Raw genomic sequence first — 24,440 nt, 5'->3', positions numbered from 1 at the left:
GCATTGTTTTACAAGACAGAGTTATGCACCATAGGACTCTTGTTCAGTCACAGTAGATAAAAGGGGTGAACCTGAGAGCTCTCTTTAGGTCTGAAAAGTTGTCTTTTGGAGTAAAGAGGATTAGACTTTTTGTCAGTATCTTCAAAGAATTAGGAGTAAACTGCAGGATGCTCCTCCCTCAGCATCAGAAAGAACTCTGGAACAGAGATGAAGTGGACAACTTCAGGGAGCTGGTATTACTACATAAACAAGTCGGACACTTTCTTAATTGAATGTTGTTTTGAATAGGCTTCTCAAACATTGTTTTTCCTGGGGAGCTTGTGAAATCACAGAAACTGATCAGAAGGTCTGGGGTGTGGCATGAGGTTCTGCATTTACATACATGCTCTCAGATGATGCTAGTATTACCGGTCTGTAGGCTATACTATGAGTAGTGAAATTTAGACTCTTAAGAGGATTTAGGATTGGAAAGTTTACTATATGTAATAACTACAGTGATATTTATTTTTTCTCCCAGATTGGGTATAGGCACTTTACATTGCTATCTTACTTAATTTTCACAAAAAACTTTCAATGTAGGTGGTCATACTTTTTTATAGGTGGTAATATATTTACAAATGTAGACACAGGGAGCTTAAGTAGCTTGCTCAAGGTTTTATAGTAGTTGGTATAATTGGGATTTAAACTTAAGGGACACAAAAACCCTTGCTTGGTATGTCATTTTTTCATGTGATGCTGTCATTTTTGTGAAACTGATTTTCCCACTTAAAAATAGTTTGTAATTGTAGGAATTTGCTCTATTTTTTTACAACTTGAACATGGGGATAAAAACCCAAAATTGTTTGTTCCCAGTACCAAATTTGTTGTATGGGTTCAGGAAAAATAAGCTTTTTAAATATTAAAGCACACTATTAACTAAAATTTAAAAATTGTCATATTTTTTTTAGTTGAAAAATATTGACAAGCTTAAAAACAAAGTCTTTCAGAATTTTATTATTTAAACACAATAATCATTATTTGAAGTTTCTCTGATATACATTTATACATGTGTCTAATAGAAAAAATAGAGATTATGTTGTATATAATTAGTATCCTGTATTTCCCACTAAGTACAACTTTAATATGAGTAAATTAAACTCTTTGTCTTTTACCCTTTCCTATTTTTTATTAATCATTGGCACTATTACCATTCTTTCCTAGGCTATAATCTCACTTTCCTTAATTTTGTTTCTCTAAAAAACTGCTGCCAAATTCTTCTGCTAGTTTTTTCTAGTATCTCTTCAACTTGCTGATATTTTTTACATCCAGGCTTGTTTTTTCCTATAAGATTAATGACTTCTGAATCACCATGTCATTCTTAAAGTTCTTCATTGCTTCATTGATTGACTGTCCTGGCTGCCCACAAAACCTTTTGTCCTTCTTTTCTCACATTTTTTTTTTTTTAGTAACTTCTAATGAAATAAGTGTGAACACTTACAGAATTTAAACCTAAGTCAGTGAAGTATCTTACTCTATCAGCTTTTATTTCTAACCAAATCTTTTTCTAACTTCCTGACTCCATTGCCAGATAGGGTACCAGTTTGCATGTTTCCTTTTCTAAATGTCATATTTGAGACTTTATACTTGCATATGTATTTAATTTTAAAGAATAATTCTACTTTATTTAGGCTTTTTAAAGTTGTTGGTTTGATCATTGAAACACTACCTATCAAATTAAATATGGACACAGAATGACTGGCTTGGTCTGCTGACATCTGTAGACACTCAACTTTCCCTTCTCAGTTTTTTATTCTATGGCTTCTGGTCAGGGCATCTTTTCTCACTGGATCCATGTAGACAGAGAAATATAATCTCAACTCTACTCTTACCTTCTGTCAGAAAAAAGGATCTAGAACTCTTTTGTGGCTTCTCCAATAATTTTTGTTTTGGATCATAATGTAGAAATAGTTGTGGGAGAAATTGGGACAGTAGTGTATTATCAGAGATATACTTTCTAGAATCATGTACATAATCTCTTTGGTAGTCAAAGAAAAATGTACCCTTATCAGCGGATCTTTGGGAACAACAAATATTTAAGACAATGAGGATTTAAGAAATATAGAAATTAAGATTTAGAAATTAAGGTTGTCTTGGTCCCCTAGCATAAGTGTAGACATACAAACCTTTTTAGGTAGGACAGTGAGATCATGGTCAAGGGAATGTTCTAGATAATTATGGGAACTAGGATATGACTTTAGATCTGACTGACACCAAAGCTCATCATTGATATGATTAATGTTTTAATTTTATAAATAAGGAGGATTATAAATGCCTTGTGTTCAATTTAAGAGTTTAATTTTTATTCCTAAAATGGTATTTTCATATCACATGAAGTAAATATTGTGTGATGTAGACAATGAATAGGATTATTGATTATAATTATTGACAAAGAAGTATTTAATTCCTTGAAAATTTATTTTCTGATCAAACCTGACCTAAATCTTATCTTTTGGTATACTCTTAAGTTTTATTTTTCTCTCAATCTCTTTTGTTCTCAATGATCAGTATTACTTAAAGATATAATTGGGGAGAATTTGGAGACTCAAAGATTATCTTTCTATTTTGTCATTTGATAACTTTATGTTTCTGAGAACTAACACCTTTACAAATGAAATTTGGGGTTAGGAAGTAACTTCATTAAGGGTATATATAACACTATAAGGTAGTAATTAAGAATGAGAAGGCTTGGGTTTGAATCTCGGCTTTTCAACTGTGTGACCTTGATCAGGTTTTATTACCACGTTTTCAGTTTTCTCATATGTAAATAATTGCAATACCCATCTCATGCAGGGAGTTGTAAGAATTAGAGGAAATAATGTTTATAAAGGGTTTTAGCACAGTGCTAGTATAGTAAACAGTCAACAAAGGAAAGCTAACATAAAAAAAAAGTATTGTTTCAGTTAAGGTATATTCTGAAAATCATGGAGGTATGTTGTTAGGCACCTATGCCAGGTGGGGCCAAAGTAGGTTTATAGTTGTTCATATGAAAATACTAAATTGATAAATAATAATATAAGCATAAACTCTGTTTTGCGTATTCACAAATGTAAACCTACTTTTGCGCCACCCTGTATTTTCTTAAGATATTAATATGATCTTAATTAATTGCATTTAAAGTTTAAAATATTAGATTTTAGAATGGATTGAGTATATATTTATAATAGCTATTTAAACCTAAAAGAAAAATAAAAGTATTCATATATATTTTTTTACTGATTTCATGTTATTGAATTGTCTAAACTTCTTACTTTATTTTATTAATATTACTGGTTGGACACATCAGCATTGGCTAACATCACTACTACAAGAAAGAGAAGGAAAGCAAACTGAAATGTTAGTTATTTTATTTCTTATGAATCAGCTTATAAATGTTTGGGGGAGACAATTTGGAAATTTATGTATTTCGTATGTATATCTTACCCTTAGCTTAATTTCTGGGTATATAAAAGTTGGCCATCAATTGGCTCCTAAACTTGGGTAATTTATCTGGAAATCGTTGTTCAAAAAATTTCCAAGTCCTTCCCTTCTACTTTTCCTTCCCCAAGACCTGTTCTGAGGTGATTCCATTGATCAGCCAGATTTGGATACCACTGGGCTGTAACAGGTCCTGTGTAGGTAGTCCTGTGAACCCTTTAATGGAACATACTTGCTCAGTCCTTTTTTTTTAAAAAAAGAAAAGGACTTGTGGTCAAATAATAAAGCCACTTAGTTTACTTTGAAAGATATTTATAGCAAATGTAAGGCTTAAAGAAAATTTGTCAACTATTTGTGCCATCTCAGAACTCTACTCATTAGAATATTATATGATCGTGTTTTAAATGTTTATCTACCTTTAAGTTCCAATAGGTATTTTTTACTGAAAAATATAAATAAGATAGGGTACTAAACGTATAAAATTCTCATTTTTAATTCTATTATTTTTGTATTACTGTATTTCTGTGTTTTGTGATATCCTGCTTAGACTATGTCTCATGAAATGGTTTACACTAACGTGCCTCCAGAACAGGACCTGGGCTGAGGGTGAGGCCAGCAAGGTGCCTAGGGCACATTTAAGTAGGCACTTATGTCACTTTTGTGTGGGAGTCAGTACCTCCTTAAACTTTGTGCCCTAGATGCCTGCTTGCCTCACTCTAGCCCCAGCCCTGCCCCAGAGAAGTAGGCTGCATATAAATTGTTTTAATTTTAGTTTAGCATAATCTCATGCATGCTTGGATGTTTTATACAAAATTAATGACAACATGAAAATAATGTAGCCAGACCCAAATTTGTATTTCCTAGAAAAAAGTTAACTACTTGAAAAAGATAACATTATGATTTTATTCTTGCATGTTCAGTAATTGTCAGAGCTTCAGAAATTTCAGTTCAGTATAATCTTGTCTTACTGAAATATACTTGGTGGTTTTATCTGTGGCAGTTACCTGAAATCATTAGTGCTCTCTATCATAAGTTTCTTATATAATACATTCAGCTTTTAAAATTAGGGATGATTATTGAAGCAATAAGTAGTGACTCCAGTTCTACTACATTGTTGTTAATAGTTTTAGATTTCTTTGAGAATTTGCCTATGATTTTTCTTTTTTTTTTGAGAACTACATCTGGAAATGCTCAAAAGTTGTTTGCCTTTTTAAAGGAACAGTTTGCAGTGAAAGTATAACTTCTTTAGAGGTGAGGTTCAAGTTAACAAATGATGAACCATAATGTGAGGAAGCATAATATTGTGAATTATTATTTGGCAAACATAACTAATGCAGGCATTAGCTGCTGAAGCCATTAATAAACTACCACTTGCAGAAAGCTAGAGAGATAGGCAACACAGAACTTTCTCTGTAAATTCTCAGAATGTGAACTAGAGTACAACTCAGTTTATTCAATAAGGACTAAAGTTTTAAAGTTTAAGTTTGAATATGTTTGTAGATTCCATGATTAATGTGTAACTATAGTATGAAAGGAGTATTTAGAATTCGTTAAAATTTGTAGATGTGACATCATTGTCCAGTCAGGCATTTTATTTCTTAAAGTTAGAATTTATTTAAATGCCCTATTTTTCCAAAATAAATTTTTATTTCTACTTACAGTGGTGCCAAAGTAAGGTTTTCTAAATAGAATTATTTAATATTTAGGCCTGTTGATAGTGTTTAAAGTAAACAAAAATAAACCCATAACAACCAAGGGTGAAGAAGTATCTAGATTTGTTTTTAGCTTTTTTTTTCATGGTTTCTCAGAAGTGTATCATATTATAAATACATTCAAAATGTTTTGCTCTGAGGATATGCAGCATTCCTATAAAGGTTAAATCAATAAAAATGATTTGGACACATTCCTAAGCATGGCTAGAACAGGTAGCCCGTTGTTTTAGGTACCCTTGAGTTTCTGGAGCAGATCATTATGGCGTAGCAAAGAACTTACTAAAAGTTGCTTTCTGTGTGTAGACGCATCAGCCTAAAAAAGTAAGATTTTCTGGTCTTTTAGAAATGAATATTTTTAAAGTAGCCCTGTGTGTTTTGATTTAATGATGTGTTTTAAACTCAGTTAAAGTTTTGAAGCTTTTTTTTCCCTCCGAATGCTGAAGATAAGCCATAATTGATAAGGAAGAGGTACGTACAGGAAAAATGCAATGGGCAAGCCTTTCCAGCCAGTTTAGAATAAATGATAGTCTTATGAGCAAAGAAAGTATCACACATTATAATTGCAAAATTAGGAACTAGGTATGATTCTATTTAGTCTTGCCAGTTTAGAAGAAAATTCTGTAGATACTGGTTTGTTATATGTTCATTTAAGCAGTTCAAAAGGCAAGCTTTAATTTGAACATTTATTTAAAAAAGCATGATGTATTTTTCCTGTGCTCAGGGTTGACTTCTTAGTATGGTATTGTTGCTAGGTAGAGTTTTATTTTATGCATTTGTTTGCTGTTTCATGTTCATTTCATATGTTTGAGTATGTTCGTTTTAAGTTCATATGTAAGTTTTCAGATCAAATTGTTTTCACAGCTACTTTTAAAAAAATATATTCTGTTAGCTTATAATAATATGATTTTTCTTAAATACTTCCTTAAAATAGCATGTAGGATATTAGATGTTTTTGGATCATGGAAAAGCAGTGAATTGACAATGCATTTGGCTGAATAAGGTTTAAATCAAGGTGGAAAATTTGAGTTACATATAGTAATGTAGTTTCATTATAGAAAATTTCTTCCTATTATTTTGTACATGTAATATATAACTACTTTGTAAATAAATACTTTCTTCAAAATATTTTGTTATTTGTTGGAACACATGATTTTATTTCATAGATGAGAAAATGGTTTAAACATGTCTCAGTAAAAATTTTTTCCATATGTAAACACATATAGAGTAGTTTAACCATTTAATAATTAAATAATTTAGCAATTTAAGCCAAATATTTTGCTCTCTTAAAAATTGTTACTTAAGTGTGTCTTGTATGATATGTTATGGTTTAGCATTAGATTTAAAGAAGTAATATTTATAAAAATAAAAATCAGCCCAAAAATAGCATACGACTCAGTTTTCTTCCTGGATACTTGTAAATGATAATTTGAAAAAAAGTTTTTTAGGTGATTTCTCTGGTTCTGTTGGTGTAATGAAACATTTTGCAATATGTTTATGAATATTATAAGGGAAATACATTGTTAAATCTTTATTACTAAATCAAGAATGATATAGTTATAACAATACTGATTGTTCCTACCTAGCTTAGATAATAAGCTTTTTAAAATGAGGTGGCTACTGGTGGCAAAAAGTTTTGAAAATGTTACAAGTTTTCCTCCTAAAATTCAGAGAGGGAGGGAGGGGGAGAGCGAGCAAGAGAGAGCGCAAGCGTGCGCGCACATATTATGTGCTTAGTTTTAACAGCTGCGAGAATGTTAAGAATTCTCTGTGAACACTGGAGTTTTAATAATATGAAAAAGAGGAGATTCTACTATAGAGAAAAAAGTTGAATTAATGATCAAAGGTTTGGGTTACATAGACTTTATGTTGCTTTACAACTGTACTGCAGTGCATTATCTTTATAAGTAATATCTGCATAATGGACTATCTTTTAAAATATTTTCATTTTTTGTTTTGAACTCTATATTTGTAAGAGCAGTAGTAGTTTTTTTTTTTTGCATTTTGTCAAAAGTTGAATTACCTAAAAGCTTTGCCAATTTCGTGACAGGTAAAAATTAATCTCACTAGATTACCTTTTGTAACCAGTTATCTTACCTAATGTTAAGATGCTACTATCCTGATGGAAGTTTTCTTGTAGGTATCTTCTTATAATGTGTTAATGTTTCTGAAGTGGGTGTTAAGTTCCTTCGTATGAAATGCTTATACACTTTTATAATTATCCATTTTATAGAAAACTCAGCGATTGATATAATAATGTAGATTATTAGTATAACGTTTTCTTTTCGTGGTACTATAATATTGCAGATTTCTATAATCTGTTATACATATATGAAATAAAGTGAGAATTCACTTTTTTTCCCCCAAAAAAATAGTTTTTCTTTGAGCTATATGTACAAAAAAGTCTTATAAAAATTATTGTTGATTAAAGGGATTCTGCACCGTGTCTTTTTGATACTCACGTGTCTGTTTTCTAGGATCAAGTTACAAATGTACAGTAAAACAAATGGGTTAAAATATTAATTGTAAAATGTAGCACTGTATTTTTTCTTTTCAGCTTCACAATGAATTTGCTTTGTTAAGGTTCATTTACGTAATTTTTAATCATTTGGTAGAAATAATATGTTTTCACTTATGGAAATTTGAAATTTAAATTGCAAGTTCAGTGGAGAAACTTAAAAATAAAATTATTATTACTAATGAAACAAAATAACCAAATTAAAAATCACAATGCCTAATTTAAATTATTTACCCAGGTTACATGGGCAGTGAGTAAATATATAGAAAATATACCATTTAGTTATAGGCCAGAATTCTGGCCAATGGACATTCTTTGAGGTAATGTCCATAGATAGATATCTGTTAGCAGATTAATTACATTCATATTTGCTTTTGTGAATGGAAATAATTTGTTTACTTGATTAGTTATTTAAGTTTATAACTGGAAAATAAAGTCTTGAGTTTTACAGACATAGTTTTATATTGTTTTTATCTTGAATTCCCAATAGATGCCTGATCTCTGTTATTGGTTTTACAGATTGACATTTCTCTGTTAGTATACATGCAGAAAGTAATTATCCTTCACAAAAGAGCTATAGACAATACCGCAGATCAATAATTTTAATTGTTTTTTCCCTGATATACAGTCATTATCCCAAGTCCTGAACTCAGTTATGTGTACGTATTCTTGTGGATATGCACATGAAAAAGTATATACTATGTATTAAAATTTTTAGTTGGACTGATGAAAGAATTAAACTTGTATTTATGTGACAAATATTTTTTTCTGTATAAAAATATATCCATGTCCATATAAAATTCTACAAAATCATTCAATTTTTCCAAAGAAATACTGCATATATATGTTTCTAAAACCTTGTTGATGCTTGTCATTGTGATTTAGTTAACTTTTTTCCTTTATTTGCTTTTTTTTTGCTTTTCTGAACCACAAAATGGACTTAGTTGTAAGATATTTGATTATAAGGAATATGTAAACAATGGCTTGGCAGACTCATGGTTCATATAATTTTAGAGGAACTTATAACTGTGTATTTTAATTTTTGAATTTAAAGTCTTTTATATAAATGTATTTTTTATAGTTGATAGTATAATAATTTCAGTAGACCACCATTAATGTAAAAAAAAATGCCAGTTTTACTGAAAAGTAAAATAAATTAATTTGATTTTGTTGTAAAAATTATTTGTCTTGCAAACGTTTTTTAGATGTACCTTGTTAGAAATGCCACTGCTCTATTGTAACTCTTATATTTAATTTCTTAAGGGATGGCATAGAAATAGTGCAGATAAAAGAGCCTTTAACCTAGTTACACAATAATCCTAAATATATGTCTTTACTTTATAAATTTTGTCTGTTAACTTTATAAATTTTCTGATATCAATATAATAATTTTTAAATATTTTAAACATTTTTGAAAACTGCATTTGCTTACTGTGTCTATATGGTGACGAAGTCCTTGTTTTGTGAGCAGTTGATTTAAGAAATGAAAATAATTTAATCAAGATAAACATAACATTTATGTTCTTTTTATTATAGCCAAAATTACACTGGTATTAGTTTTGGTCCTAGATTATGTATTAGATATTGTATTTATGAGTATTAACAGGAATATAGGGAATATAGGAGATGGATAATTAATGGATTTTTTTCACTGCAAGTATTAAATTCTTGTGTAGCAACTAGCTTTAAAGGACTCTTAATTCTATAGCTTATCTTATTTGGAAATTGTTTTAAACATCATGATAAATGATGAACTTTTTTAGTAGAAGAAAGCATATTTATGAAGAAATATGTTTCAGAGATAACATCCTGTTCAACAATAACACTAAACACGTGAAATGGTTAATATAGTGTTGCTAAGATCCATCTAACACTTTTCCAAACCTTAAATCCTATGTACTTAATTAGGAGTATACAGGGGAGGACATTTTTAAGAATTCAACATTAGAGGAGGGTATTATATTCATTGTAATTAAAGAGCACTTAATCTCATGTTATGTAGGAATGTAAGTCCTGTTTTATGTGTGTTACTGTTGAAGGGACAGAAGTTTGTGGTCAACTGTAGTTAAAATTGTAAGGAAGCTCCTTTTGAATAAGGTATAGAATTTCCCCATTATTTTTGAAATTGTAACACATTAATCAAAATAATGTCCAGTGAATTTCATGATATTTGTCATGGAAATTGCTTGTATTAAGGTGTATATTTTCATATGTGAGACTTCTCTAAAGATTTGCTTTAATATGTTAAATATCACAGATTTCATGAAGATTGTTCATACACTTCAGATAGTTATCTTATAATATTTTACTCTTTAGAATATTAAGTATTGGAGTTTATTGTTATCCTTATTATGGGAGTTTAATGACTTTTTTTGGTAGAATTTTTTTAGTGGAATTCAGTTAAGAGAAAAAATAGTGCTTTAAGGTAACATATTGGGAAGTTTCTACCTAAATTAGCATTGGTTTTGCTAGCACCATTTAATAAAGTCTTACATGGTAAATGACTAGAAAAAATGATGCTTTGTATTTACAGTTTTATTATTCAGAGGAGGGATTTTTTTTTTTTTCATATTGAAGGTATTTGTCTATTTGACCATATGTGTAATATTTTTGAAGAGACACTGTAGAGGTAGAATAACTGTTCTAGTGAACCTTTTATGTAAAAATATCTCTGAAGACTTTTTTCTTAGCTAATAGCATTTGTACTCTTAATGCTTTTGAGGAGCTTTGGTATGACCTCTCTATTGACTCAGAGTTGTCACCTTTTAGTGTCCTGGGACAAGGGTTAGAACAGCATGGGAGGTTGGTATTTGTATACTTTGGAGAGGAATTTGAGATGCTACCCTGTTTTGCCATCAGTTTTAAAGTATGCACGGGTGCATCATTAATCATAGGAAATGCAAAAATAAATAATAATTCAGTCCGATTTGATTTTTTAAATATGAATACTTACCTTTTCCCTTTTTTGTGTATACAGTTGAGGTATTTAGGTAACCCCTAACCTTTTGCTTCAACAAAGAAGTACAGTATAAAAATATTACCACAGTTTTCATGTGAGCAGCTCTTGAGAGGGAAAAAAGCTCTCTAGATGAATATTTGTTGAAAAAAACAGTTGTGATACAGAATGTCTTAACTTAGCCCCAATACAGTACTTGAGGACCACCAGTGTATAAAATTGAAAGCATATGATTTTTGAAGCACTAGAAAAGGTTTGTAATTGATTAGCGCTGGTTGAGAGTATTGAAGTACAGTGAGTTTTGATTTGTGAATGGTTCTATTCAATAAAGATTAATTCTGTGTGTTTGATAAAATCTTAGTGCCTTCAATGAGTTAGCTTTCCCCCCCTCTGCAGTTTATTTAACCATCAAATATTTCAGTGTTGTTTTAACAAACTGGAACATTTCTATCTTACTGAATTTAACTTTAGCATGACTGATTTAAACAAGTCAAACTATCAGTGATTAGTTTGAAGGGTGTAATTGAATATATTAATTTTTTATTTAAAAAATAACTAAAATATATAATCATGTATATTTCATGCCTTCCTTGTGATTTAGAGACTACCAGAAGGTTCATGTAGATTAATAAAATATTTTTGTGCAATTTCTTTGAGATATTTTACATTTTAATGTAGTTCTGAAATTTAAATGTGAAATCTAACAATCTTTCATGTAAAATTAGGATTTTTTTTATAATTTAAAAGAATTTGTAATATGAGTTTTGGGGAATTACATAGATATTTTTAGCTTTTAATATGTGTTGGAGTGGTCTTCTGTGTTTGTTCTTGACTTTTTAAAATTATCTCCCTGGATTTTGGAATTATTTTGGAAGCAAGTTGTGACACTTTGTCACTGTTAAATCTTGAGACTAAAATTACCGTCATTGGTATGGACCACAACTATTATTTTGGAAACCAGTGTTCACACATTATGTTCAGTCAGTCACTATGGTCAGTTACAATGGTTTTATGTAGAAATTTTAATCAGTCAACTTATATATTTTCATAAATAAGTTCTTAATTGTAATATACTCTGTGAGTCACATCTGTTACTTTCAACAGACTTCATGATAAATAATGGGCTTATTTTGAGTAGTACACATTGAAGATTCTTGTTTAACTCAAATGAATGATAAGCTGAGAGAGCAAGGACACTGAGACACGTCTGTCTCCGCGTCTGTCTTTCTCTCTCACCCTTTTCACTCCTGTTTGCGCTGAGGCCACGGGTTGGGGTGTGCTTTGTCTCTCACCTAGGAAAAGCCTAAACTTTAAAAATTTTTTTCACAAAATTACAACACATACTTTTGACATTTCACTTGGTTGTTTTGATAATTATCTAAAAGAATTTAAAACCTGAAGTGAGGTTTTTGACTTCAAATAGATTATAGATTGGTGAAATGTTTGCAGTGTGATCATAACCTATACATTATGTCCACTACCCACTCACCTGTAATTTGTTCGGTGTAGTGGGTTCGTCTTAAATCTCTATCCAGGCTTTAAAGTATTATTTCAGGTTGGGAGAGGATAAATTCCACTTTCCAGAAAAAGAAGAATTGTTATGTTGTCTAAAATATATATGACATTCGATAGAAGATTATCTTTATTTAGTTCACTGTAGTGCCTTGTTGTTTTAGAAATTGGTCAAGTTTTAGAAATTTTACTATAGAAATAGTTACTAAGGGTGTCACAGAAATGTAAGACTGCTCATACGATAGAATAAACAGCATTTCAACATATTCTTTGTGACAGTTTAATAACTTGTAATGATGAAACTTGTGTTGTTCCCTATCTGGGTAGAAAAACGTATATATATTTTAAACAGTGTAACTTTTTGCGGTGCCTGTTTTAAGTTATCCCTCCATATAACAATAGTTTTAGCCATTTTCCCCTCATCTCTTGGATAGAAACGGCAAAAGTTTTCATGTATAAGCTATAATTATGATATGGGCTGCAATGCAGTCTAGCTGTATCTATGTTCTGCTTTCTTAATGCAGAAAAATGTAGAGTAACACTTATTAACTACCATTAAACTAAAAAAATAATCTGTGACTATTATACTGTAGGTGCTGTAACTGAGGGGGCCCACTTACAACTATTGAAGGAGTCACTACAGCAATTTTACTTTGTTTTTGTAAAATACAAAGTACATTTCCTCACCCTTTTAAGAGAAACCTTTTTCTCTCCTTCAAGTTTATTTCTCTTTGACCTAAACTAAGACTGATCCTCTGATAGCCAGTTAAAATGTGTGAAGTAGGAGGAGTAAAGGAAACTCCAATCGTTAGTTGTAAGTTATAAAGCAAAGTTAATATAGGTATACCCAGCAAAAGGATTTATTTTAAAGGATAAAAGAAAATTTTATAAACTTGCCTTGTAGTTGGAACATGTTGGACATCATAAAGAAAATCTTGTAAGTGTTTAGATATTTTACTATAATACCGTGTCAGCTGATAAATGTTGAAGTAGTTTTTGTGTATCAGCACTAACTTGAAATTAAATATTAAGGGACTATATTATGGCTGTTTTCTTTAAAAGTCCAGCGTGATTTAGTAGGTATGGCTCTTTTAAATCATGCACAGTATCCTTACGGAGTTTTATTTTTTCATGAGAGTAAACGGTATTCATTTTGGTAGGTCCAAGAATATGATTAAAAGAATCCTAGTCGTCTCAATGTTTGCTCTGTTTTTATAACAAGTTCTACATATGGATAATAGTGTAGATGTAAAGTTAAAATTATATAGAAAAGCACAATTGCATATAAGTTTTTAAAGACTTCTGTAAACTTTTAAATATCCCGGTTAACTATAAAGATCTTTTAAAAATGGCTATTACATACTTAACAATTTTATTTCAGTTTGAATATATGCTTCAGTTATATCAAGTTGCTTAGAAAGTTATGCAAGTAGCTTATGATATGATGCAGTCTAAAATTACAAATAGATTTCTTGTAGTCGAACTGGTTAAAATGTTAACTGTACTGCAGGTTTATTTCTCTATTTTACATGGTAGACCATAATGTCGAGATAATTCTGTAGTTTGTTATTTTGTAAAATTGCTTCCTTTTTAAAGTTTACTCAAATATTGGGAGCTGCTGGAGTGAATACTTCATAATACTTTGATTAATTTCGTGTCTAATTTTATTTCAGTAAGGGTTAATGAGAATATTAAACTTTTTTTTTATTGTTTTAACTACCTCATTTCTGTAACTCTAAAAAACATTTTGACTAATGTGAGATCATTTAATTTTTTTTTCTATTTCAGGTCATTATTCCGAGAAGTAGATAAGTTACAGATGACAAATGCAAATATGTACAGCAATTTCATTTTTCAACTTTTAGCGCAACAAAATAGCATTGTTACTATGATCTTTAATATAATGTTATCCGGAAAAGCTAACATTTAGTTTATCCAAGAAACATACCTTTATGTTTAACAGGTTCATCTCTTACAGGATTTTAAAATATGGTAACACTTACCCCAAAAGAAGTTTTGCTGACATGGTGTCACTGTGCTGAAGAGGCTGTTTGATGCCATAGTCCCTCCTTTTTTTTTCAGATAGAACTTGTACCCTCTGTTGTAAATTCTGCTTGCAGCCTTAAACTGAAAATACAAACCATACCCAAACCTTGTTTTAGTTTTACAGTATGCCTGGAGTACATAGACTTTATATTTATTTTTTTCTGTCAAGAAATTATGTAGCTGGTAACATGTGAAAAGCAAGGAAACAAAACAAAAAGAGAATGAGCAAATATTTGAAGGACCTACTATTACTGCATAGACTGTGGTTAGAGAGCACTCACTGACTCTGTTGGTCTCGGTGGCTGGTAGTGACCTGCGGAGATTAACCATTTAAAAACCAGAGACTTCTTGCTGTCCTCCTGGAGAAAGTTTGCACCGCACTTGTGGTTCTGTGGTTGTTTGTGAGGCGAATGAAGCATTCACACAATCCAAAAAAGCAAAAGCTTTAAAACTCCTTTTTTTGCAAGCACTATTACTGGAGAGACAGAATCATGTGGTTTGTGACCTCACAGTGCTCAAAGTAAAGTGGGACTGCCTACCACTGTGGCTTTTCCCCCCTTGCTCTTGCTCTGTCTTTCTCTCTCTCTCTCTGACAAAAGGCTTGTGGTAAGGCCCTTCCTGGCATCCAGAAGGATATAGCTATTTAATTTTTGTGACTCATGAGGATTTGGATAGAATACAAATGCTGAAGGAGCTCAAACTCCTGTAAGGTTAAGCATTTGTAGAGCAGAAATCTGCAGTTAAGGGCTTTCCTTTCCATCTCCCCCACCCCCACTTTTTTTTTTTTTTTTTTTTGCCTCCTCCTTTTATTTAGTTCATTATTGTGTCTGTGGAAAAGTGAGCAAAATTGGCTCAAGAGGCTGTGTGAAATTCTGAACAACAGTGATGATTTACAATAATTTACATCTTTGGATTGTATCACATTCTGGGGTCTGCTTCATATTTGCTGGGTGATTGGAGTCCTTCTGTTTTTCTTTTTCCTGTCTTCTCAAACTTGTGAATCTGTAACTCATTGTAAAAAAGTTTACCTTTCTTAAGGTCTGGTTGCAAACTGCTTGCTGGGCTTGACTGTAATTGGCTGTCATGAAAGTGTTAGTCTGGGGATTCCTTTGACAAATGTTAAATCATGTCTGTCTAGTTTATGTGTGATCAATATTAGATGCCGGCTCCTGCAATAAGGATTAAATGTAATTAGTAGCATTTATATTATTTATACCTTTCTTTTATGGCTAGTTTGAGGATTTATAAAACTCAATGACAAGAATTATAACTGATTATTGGCTGAATTTTAGTTTTCTTTATGCGGTAATGATTTTTATTTTTCAAGGAATTGTATTCATTTTGTGTAATTTATTAAATAGTTTATTTGGATTTTAACAGAACCTTTGATAGCAAATCTTATACATGTATAAAGTAAAATTTTTATGTTGTAACTTAGGTTGTTCAATGTTAGATTTTATAAGCTCAGAATAGAGTGGGTTAACAGAAGCTGTATTTTTTGTTTATAATGAAAGCTTTGAAATAAATTGCAAAATGCTGTGTGTAGCAAGAAATAATGCACACAGACAGAGTGTGTTAGTGGTCTCGATTTGCTAATTCTGATTCAGAAGAAAATTGGAAACATCTTTGGGAAACTATCTCCTTTTTTGCCCCTTTGGACATGTATGTATAGAACTCATTTTCTTATTAGGATGATTATATATCATAGGCAGAGAATTTCATATTTATGAATAGAGCTTCCTGTTTTCATCAGTTGGGAGCGATGGGGTATTTTTCAACAAAAATTATAAAGCCGAACAGACCAATTTTCTAGGCATTTTTTTCCATTTATCAGCCACTCTGAATTTGCATGTTAGACTTCTTCCTAGTGTGATAGTAACTAGGAGTGGCATGAAGTAAATGACTGGGAGGGTGGGTGGAGACTGTGAATTACAAAGCATTATTTGAGGTAGATAATGGGGTAAGGGCTGGGAAACACTAAGGAGGGTGTTAGGGCCAAAATGTCCTTGCCTGTGGATTCCCTAGCACAGTTTATTATCTGCTTTTGGTTTATATTAGATAAAGATAAATGTACAGACATGCTCATAAATTCCTTCACACAAAAAAATTGATTTGCCCAAAATACTCAGGGAGGACATGGGAATGATTTTAATCCTTTATTATCAAATGTCCAGAACTTTTCTATAACAAACTTTTAGTGATAAAACACCAGAAATGCATTTTAGTGTTTCATTTTAAATATAGGCTTATGCCTCATTGTGTATGTAAACATATTTTATATTGAAAAGTAAAAGCTTTCATTTAACATATGAAAGAGAAAAGTTATTTATTCTTTTGAATAAATAAGGTGTACTGGTATGATCTATATCTAAAGGAGGGCTTTGTCTAGTAATTTGTGGGATTTCCAACCATAGTTCCACATGCACATACAATAGCAGCAGAATCAGGCAATTGGAAAAATTTAGGTAGCCTCTGTCGTATGGTAAATAAGTGGTTTTCTTCTTTTAGATGAGTTTTTAATGTCTGTATAAGAATTCTCTGATGTATTACCACCACAACTACTAGCCAAATATTTTCTCCCTTACATTTAAAAAAAATTATGTGCACTTTGACCCTTCAAACTGACTTTGTAAGCATTTGAATGATTTTTAACATCTATGTATCTCTTAACTGCTTGTTCTCTTTTTGCAGGTAACCCTCCTGCACATTATTTTTGGGTCAGGATAATTACTCATATTACATAAGAGTTTAATAGATGTTGTTGAATATACCCTTTCTGTTTTGTGTGAGGCCCATCAAATTATGCCAGGAGAAAGATAGTGAAGTCCTGTGCTTTAAAGTCTGTATGTTTATTATCCACACATTTTTTCCCCCCTAAATTGAAAATGTAACCACTTTGGAACAAATATGCTTTGTGGTAAAAATTAAAAAACAACAGTGATAACTGGTACATATATGATAATTGACAGTTTGTTTCATTAGAGGTAGCTTACCACATGTGATGAAGAGAGATTGACTCAGAAAAGTCACTGCAAATAAAGCTCTTGATATGGATTTATACGATGCTTAAAATGAGAAATGGAAACCACAGGTTTTTTTTATTGTTGTTCTTCAAAGACCCTCAAAAATTTATTTTGGGGGATTATGTTAGTATTTGCTATATTGATGTAAGTAACAAGTTTAGGCCTGCTTTATAAATTATGTACTTTAATGCCATGGAAGTGAAATGCACCTTTGAACTCGAAATCAATGTCAAAAAGTAAAGATGTTAGTTATCTTGCTCATTCATTACGTTATGTTTACTAAATTTGTCAACATTGGTCAAACTCATATTGCATGCTGTTAGACGATATAACAGTATAATAGTGTTTTAAATGCTATGTATATCTACATTGCTGTCTTTTGAATTATTTTTTATTTCTTGAACTAATGATCCTATTTAGATGCAGTAGTTTTATCAGTATCAAGATTTTGCTTGTTTCTCTGAGTTTTTTTTTATTGTTTTAATTTCTATTTGGTGCTGTTCTATTTTTCTTTTAATTGATAAGAATAGGGCCAAATGGTTTCATGTAGGAATTTTATAAATTGTAGAAATTCTAATTTGGCTTAAAATTTCCTCACTGATAATGAGATTTTAGGAAGACACTTTCTTCATTTGTTGTTTCAGCTTGGTTTATGACAATTTATTTTGGACAATCTCTTTTTTTGGATTTGATGTATAGCTATTTAAGCTGGCGTAGCCTTTATTGGGCCTTATATTGATGATTTGAAAATTTTTATATTAGTGAAATACATATCATTAGTATTTTAAATCATAAGACTAAGAGATTAGTTTTCCTTCCTTATTTTAATTGGGTATGTGTCTGTGTACACAACTGTATGTACATGTCTGTGGTTGTGTGTATACAGGGTATTATTTTGTGTTACTTTTTGTAAAAAGTATTTTTTCTGTTATATTTTTCCTCCTCAGTTTATTTTAATTAAATTATGTGAAAACCCAAAACACCACCATGTCCACGAATACTTTAACGACTTCATTTGGTTAGTATTAGCAGCTGTCTGTCTAAATGTGAGATTACGTGGAAATGGGATGCCAAAAGAGAAAATACTAAATTTTTCTCTCTCCCTTTCACTCCCCCTCTCTTTTCCCCTTTTTCTTCCCTCCTTTCCTTCCTCTCTTCTCTAGTTTTTTTTCAGTTTCTTTTTCTCTGTTTTGATATTTCTATAGTGTCTCAAAGTAGTTTCTTAAGGTTCTAGTAGTGGATATTGACATTAATTCTCATTAATGAATACCTGGCAGGTTTGAAGCACCTAAGTTTTCAAGGCAAATCATTGTTATGTCTACACTGTTATATGTACACCTCATTTGTTAGATGGTATTGGTATCTAATTACAATGATTTTCTTCCTTTTAACAGTTTTAATTCCTTCCTCTATGTTAACTTACTTTAACATTGTTTCATATGACATTGACACTTTAATTATGAGGATTTGTTTTTTTTCCCCTTTGACTATTCTTCGAAGTGCAGAGTGATCCATACTTGTGTAATGTAGCTGTATAAATAATTCATGTTTCTTATGATTATTAGAACAATTCATCTTCTAATGCTGTCATTTTTCTAGGAAGAAAAAAGGTGAGAACTTGCAGAAAATATGGGAAACATGCTCATATGACAGCTGAGGATGTGGCTAGGCTAAAGCAGGAAACTACTACCCACAATGCAATGTTACATATACTACCACTTAATAAAATTTATATCAAACATGCTACTGACAAAACCAAAGAAAAATAATATCCCAACTCTACTAGTTAATGTACTAAATATATCTAGGGAAAAGTGAAACTAATCTTTTTGGAACCTATGTATTTAGAGAATATAGTAAATGAAACGGGCATCATAGTACATTGGAGCTCTGTGGTAACTTTGCCTTTGTGCTGTGGGACTTGGTTGTAGGTAAAACTGTCTTATACAGAGAACCTTTTGGATATTAACTTTCCTGGAAAACACGCAGAGGGCACCCTCTTTCTTTGTTAATTGAATTGTTGCAGTATTAAATAGGGCTAGAGGACATTGTCATCTGGTAGGGAAAATAAGTTAAATTAATGAGACATTCATCATGATTATTTAAACTTTTTACCCAGCCAGGTATATTTCTTTCCATTTTGGTTTAAGTTGTCTTTTATTGCCAGGTTTGAGGTAGGGCTTGAATTGTCTGCTGAGGCATATTTCTTTTCAAAGTAATTGTTTTTCTTGGTCTTTTTATTTATGTTAACCTACCTATAGCTTACCTGATCAATTCATATACTTTATTGTAGGGAGGGTTAGTCTAAAGCAAAAATGTAAACTGCTTTTATAATGTGGTTGAAAAAGATATTATGGTATCTTCTAAAAAGTCAGATTTTAATATACTTAGGGTTTCTGTTTATAAATCTTAATCTTCTGTGCTCTTAGCTGTCAGACTATAGCAATTTTGATGAATTTAGTACCTTAGTAATTGAGGTGAATTATGAGGCTTTACAAGGGAGATTTAAGTAAGGGAACATAGTAGAGTTTTGAACTGATAAATAATGTATAGAAATGTTATCAGAGGAAGAATTGGAAGGGCTATTAAATTAGTATTGCTTATGAAAGATACCCTCTTAGTATTCTAGTGTATAAATTACCTCTGTGTCAGACCTGCCATGGTATTTGTCATCTCATCATTTAAAGATTAATATATTGTCTCTCAGTCTATATCTTTATTAAGGATGATTTGCTTAATTGTTTGAAGTATTTTCTCCTTCAGAGACTGCTTATCAATACCAGCTGTAGCACTGTGGCTTTTCTCCATGGACTCATGGTGGTCTTTGGAACAACGTTCTTCAACTTTGACAGGTGAGACGGAGGCTCTCCAGTGCCACTGCTTTTGGATGAATCTAGCTGTGGTTGGAGAGAGTGCATCTTGCCAAAATATATGGGTGAGACCACACACAGCCTTTAAAATAGTTATTGTAGGCTTATTTTTAGGGATACATGTCTTGACAGTTCTTTTATTTGCATGCCAATTTCATTGCTGTGTATAGATTTTTCATTGGTTTCAGTAAAGGCAATTGCGAATTTAGGTCTTTATTTGTTAAGCCTTGTGTATAGTTTACACTGGAAAATACTCCTGAATTCAGAAATAATTAACAATATAGAAAATATATTGAAAATGAATCACTAGAATACTGATCTTTTTGTTTTTATAAATTTGACAGTATTCCCTTTGGAAATCTCAATTTCCCAGACAGTTTAGTAGTCAAAAATTGCTCCAATTTGAACTTTAAGATCAAATAAATTAGGAAAGAATGTTAAAATATTCATATTACTTCAATTACATTAATAGTAAAAAATTTGTGGTTCTTGTTATTCAGAAGTACATTTTTTTAATAATATTGATACAATAAAGTATTGTTCAAAATGTAAGTTTTACACTTTAGTAAAAGCTTGAAAGCATCGAAACAAATGGCCAGAGAAGTCAATTTCTTAATGCATAATTATAATATGCAAGCCATCTAGCCTTTTTATGGGATGATTAAAACTTTATTCAACTTAGTGAACTGTAAAATTGACTGTATATTTAAAAATAGTATGTTTAGTCTTCTAAAACTGGCTTTCTCAATAAGAGCTCTCTTTAGACCTTTATAAAATGCTTCTTTTTATAAAATACATTTGTATAATTATTCATGATCTTAGGTTGTTAGTGATAATATTAAAGCTTTACTTCTTGAGCCTTGGCAGGTAATTAGTTAGAAGACTTTTTACTTGATGATCAATGAATGTTGGTTAGTTATATGTATATAAAAAATTGTTTCCAGCTAAGATAAGATTACAGTTTCATTCTAGATATTTTCATAGGGAAAACAGAATCTACCGAAATAACTGGAAATTCAGTTTTCTCTCCACTATTATCGCAGTGCCCTTCCATAGCTGAATGATTCTGGCAAGAAAGTCCTGGGGAAATTGTGTTCCTACAGCTTTTCCAGAGAACAAGTTGTGGAAAGAAGAGAGAACATAGTATAGACAAAAAAATTACCTAAAGCAGTGGTTCTCAACCTTCCTAATGCCATGACCCTTTAATACAGTTCCTCATGTTGTGGTGACCCCCAACCATAAAATTACTTTCATTGCTACTTCATAACTGTAATTTTGCTTCTGTTATGTCTTAGGTGACCCCAGTGAAAGGGTCATTGGACCCCCAAAGGGGTCATGACCCACAGGTTGAGAACTGCTGGTCTAAAGAAAAATTTGGCCCTTGCCTTTCAGAAATTGGTCATGTATGTGAGCCTTGATGGATGTTAGATTTTTTAGAAAGTTTTATAAGTTACTTTTAGGATATTTGAGGAAACTGGCTATCAGTGATAGTATTATTTATTAAGTGTGAAATATCCTTATTAAAAAAGGTACATGGTGAATTATTTTCATGAAATTAGTACCATGATTAAACAAATACATACATAAAACAAATGTGGCATATGTTAACAATTGGTGAATCCAGGCAAACGCTATAGACATTGATTTCACTATTTTTCACCGTAAACAGTGAATTCTGAAAGGTGAAGCATTTTGTGGAAAAGGTGTATAGAAATTTGGTTTTAGAGTGAAATCAGATAATTGTGAAAATTTATTTATTTGAATAGTTTAAAAAAAAAAGTGAATATGAACAGCCTGGGTTATACATAGCAATTTTAGATTTTAGTTTCTAGTTGTATTTTTTACATTTATGTTCTATTCACTGTAAAACAACTAATTTTCACAAATTTATATGTGGCAAATATAAATTGGAAATAGTAAAATATTTTTGAAAATGCCAGCTTTTAAAAGTTTACATTTGTATTACAGTAACTCAGGTATAGATCAATAAACTAGAAATTTCTAGAGAATCAAAACAGTCATGTTATTTCTTGTCATTTGTTTATTCTTAACTGGATCTTTTAAAAATAGAGGGTGGGGCAAAAATAGCTTTACTGTTGTTTATATGGAAAATAATACAATAATTAATAAATAATAATAAACTCTGTGTTTCATGTACTCACAACTGTAAACCTACCTTTGCCCCATCCTGTATGTAAAAAAAATACCTTAAAAATTTAATTCACATTAAATTCTTTCTACTGAGTCATACTACTGCTACTAAACTGTTTATATGCTATTCAATTCAAGTGTACTCTTTCAAGAAGTATTTTAATGAGCAGAAGCCTGTATCTCTCTATGCAAATTATTAATTCTGAATTTGTATTTTACTTGTCAATATCCTATGGAAGTCTGTACATTTTTTTTCTGTAGAGGGCCAAACAGTAAATATTTTGGCCTTGTGGGACACAGAGTCTCTGTTCACTACTCAACTCTGTTACTGCAATCTGAAAGCAGACAGTAAGTAAATTAGACAAGTGAATGGGTGTGGCTGTGTTCCAGTAAAACTTTATAAACAGGCAGCTGGCCTGCTGTATTTTGCCCACTCTTGCCACCTGTACTTCATATATAGAAATTTGTGGCCCATTGGATAATTCTTTTTTATAGAAAAGGCAAGACAATTTGAAAAATGATCAAACTTATAATTTACATATTATAATGGTATTTTTTCTTAAAGTATTTATAAAATCTGTTTTTATTGTTATGTGAAAGATGACATCTGTCGTGCTTCATAACTGTTGAATAGTGCAATTTCATCTTGATCGTGTAATTATTAAGTATTGTGAATAGTTTTATAAGCTACTTTAAAATCTTTTTAGGGATAAGGTTGGAATACAAATAAATGATCTTGATTATAGTGTATTTCCAAATTATCATAAATCTCAGAATTTATCTAGTTGTCCATTATTATCAATAAAGATATAAGATTTCTTTTATCCACAGAAATGTTTTCTTTTTCGAAATAAACTGGGTTTAATGCCCAAGCATAAAATATTTAATAGTTATTGTGATAAGATATTTCCCTTCTTTTTCATTTATATTTGAATCAAATTTGAGTAGAAAAGGAATTATTTTTGGTATTACATAATCTCCAGAACATCATTGCACTCACATTTGAATTAATATCCAAAATAAATTAGTTTTCTGAGAATTCACCTACATTAGGTAGAGTATTATTTATTGGATGATGGCGATGGTTACATCAATTTAGCAGGTAAATAAGTATTTTTTAGTTGGTAAAGAGCAAATGAACCTATATCCTGATCTGAATTTGAGACCTTTAGTGTATTAATACTTAAGGTTTTAAATGAGCTGTAGGTAAATGATACGGGTTTAAGCAAAAGTTCACAGTTCATATTATTGAAAACCTTATTTTTATTTATGGTCATGTTAAGCAACTCCAGTTATTATACACATAGCTAGGAATTGGACAGTTAGTTTCATAATTTCATCACAAAAGAGCAATCTTTCTCCCTTGTGTCTCCCTTGGTTATTGCCTGTTTGCCTTCATTTATGATAAAATTCTAACATGATTGTTTTTATACCTCTCCTATTTATTTAATATTTAGTTATAAAACAGACACATAAATCACTGTAAGTAAGAAGGACAGTCTGCCTGGGAAGGCAACACACAAAAAATTAATGTATTGAAACTCAAAAAGCATTATTTAGGGTCATTTAATGTAAGTTAAGCCTGCCCTATCTACATTAATTGATTTAAAAAAGAACCACTGTGTTGTAGCAATTTAATAAAGTAGTTGACAGGAGGAATATTACATACTTTGCTTAAAAATATAAGGAAATATTTAATATTTATGTAGGAAAGATTTTCATCCAAAATTGATAAATTAAAAAGAGTTTTGGCATTTAATATTATAATGCTCATTTAGTAGGAGAATTAACCTTTGAGGACTGGAATCTGGCCCAAAAATTAATGGTTAAATACAGACTATTTATTATATTTTGTTATCTCTTTGTATTGTTTAAATTTCTAGGACTGTTGTCTTTTGTACCTATCAATCCATTAAAAAATTAAGAATTCTAAAGATTGCATATTTCTGAAAGAACTTATGCATTATCAATATAGTTGATGAATATAGCAGAACTGTTATATAGTATTTTAACTGCATGCAATCATGATAAAGTTTAATACTGAAAATGTAAAAAAGAATCATTTAAAAAAAATGTACAGGCTTTATCTTTTCAGCAGTTTTAATTTTATAGAATAATTTAGCAGAAAGTACAGAAAGTTTCATTATACCCCCAGCCCTTAGTTTCCTTATTATTAATATCTTGCACTAGTGTCCTACATTT

General features: G+C 30.9%; 2 protein-coding genes across 3 annotated transcripts in view; one reads left to right on the top strand and one right to left on the bottom strand.

The window, feature by feature from the left end:
• RUNX2 (RUNX family transcription factor 2) overlaps window positions 1–14,262 on the bottom strand; it is a 219,615-nt gene extending 205,353 nt beyond the window's left edge. The window contains exon 1 of one of the 2 annotated variants that reach the window (XM_036249004.1): window positions 14,152–14,262. In XM_036249004.1, coding sequence (XP_036104897.1) covers window positions 14,152–14,209 — 58 coding nt within the window. In that variant the 5' untranslated portion in view covers window positions 14,210–14,262. The remainder of the gene's footprint in view (window positions 1–14,151) is intronic. The other variant, XM_036249005.1, reaches the window with a different exon arrangement.
• A 5,718-nt stretch (window positions 14,263–19,980) lies between these two features.
• The window catches only part of SUPT3H (SPT3 homolog, SAGA and STAGA complex component), a 329,066-nt gene continuing 324,606 nt past the window's right edge, over window positions 19,981–24,440 (top strand). Inside the window, exon 1 of the mRNA XM_036248696.1 lies at window positions 19,981–20,069. Coding sequence (XP_036104589.1) covers window positions 20,032–20,069 — 38 coding nt within the window. The 5' untranslated portion in view covers window positions 19,981–20,031. The remainder of the gene's footprint in view (window positions 20,070–24,440) is intronic.

This window comes from Molossus molossus, unplaced genomic scaffold (genome assembly GCF_014108415.1).
Source record: "Molossus molossus isolate mMolMol1 unplaced genomic scaffold, mMolMol1.p scaffold_m16_p_8, whole genome shotgun sequence".
NCBI lineage: Eukaryota > Metazoa > Chordata > Mammalia > Chiroptera > Molossidae > Molossus > Molossus molossus.
The sequence above is the reverse complement of the archived record's forward strand: the minus strand, read 5'-3'. Positions and strand labels throughout refer to the sequence as shown.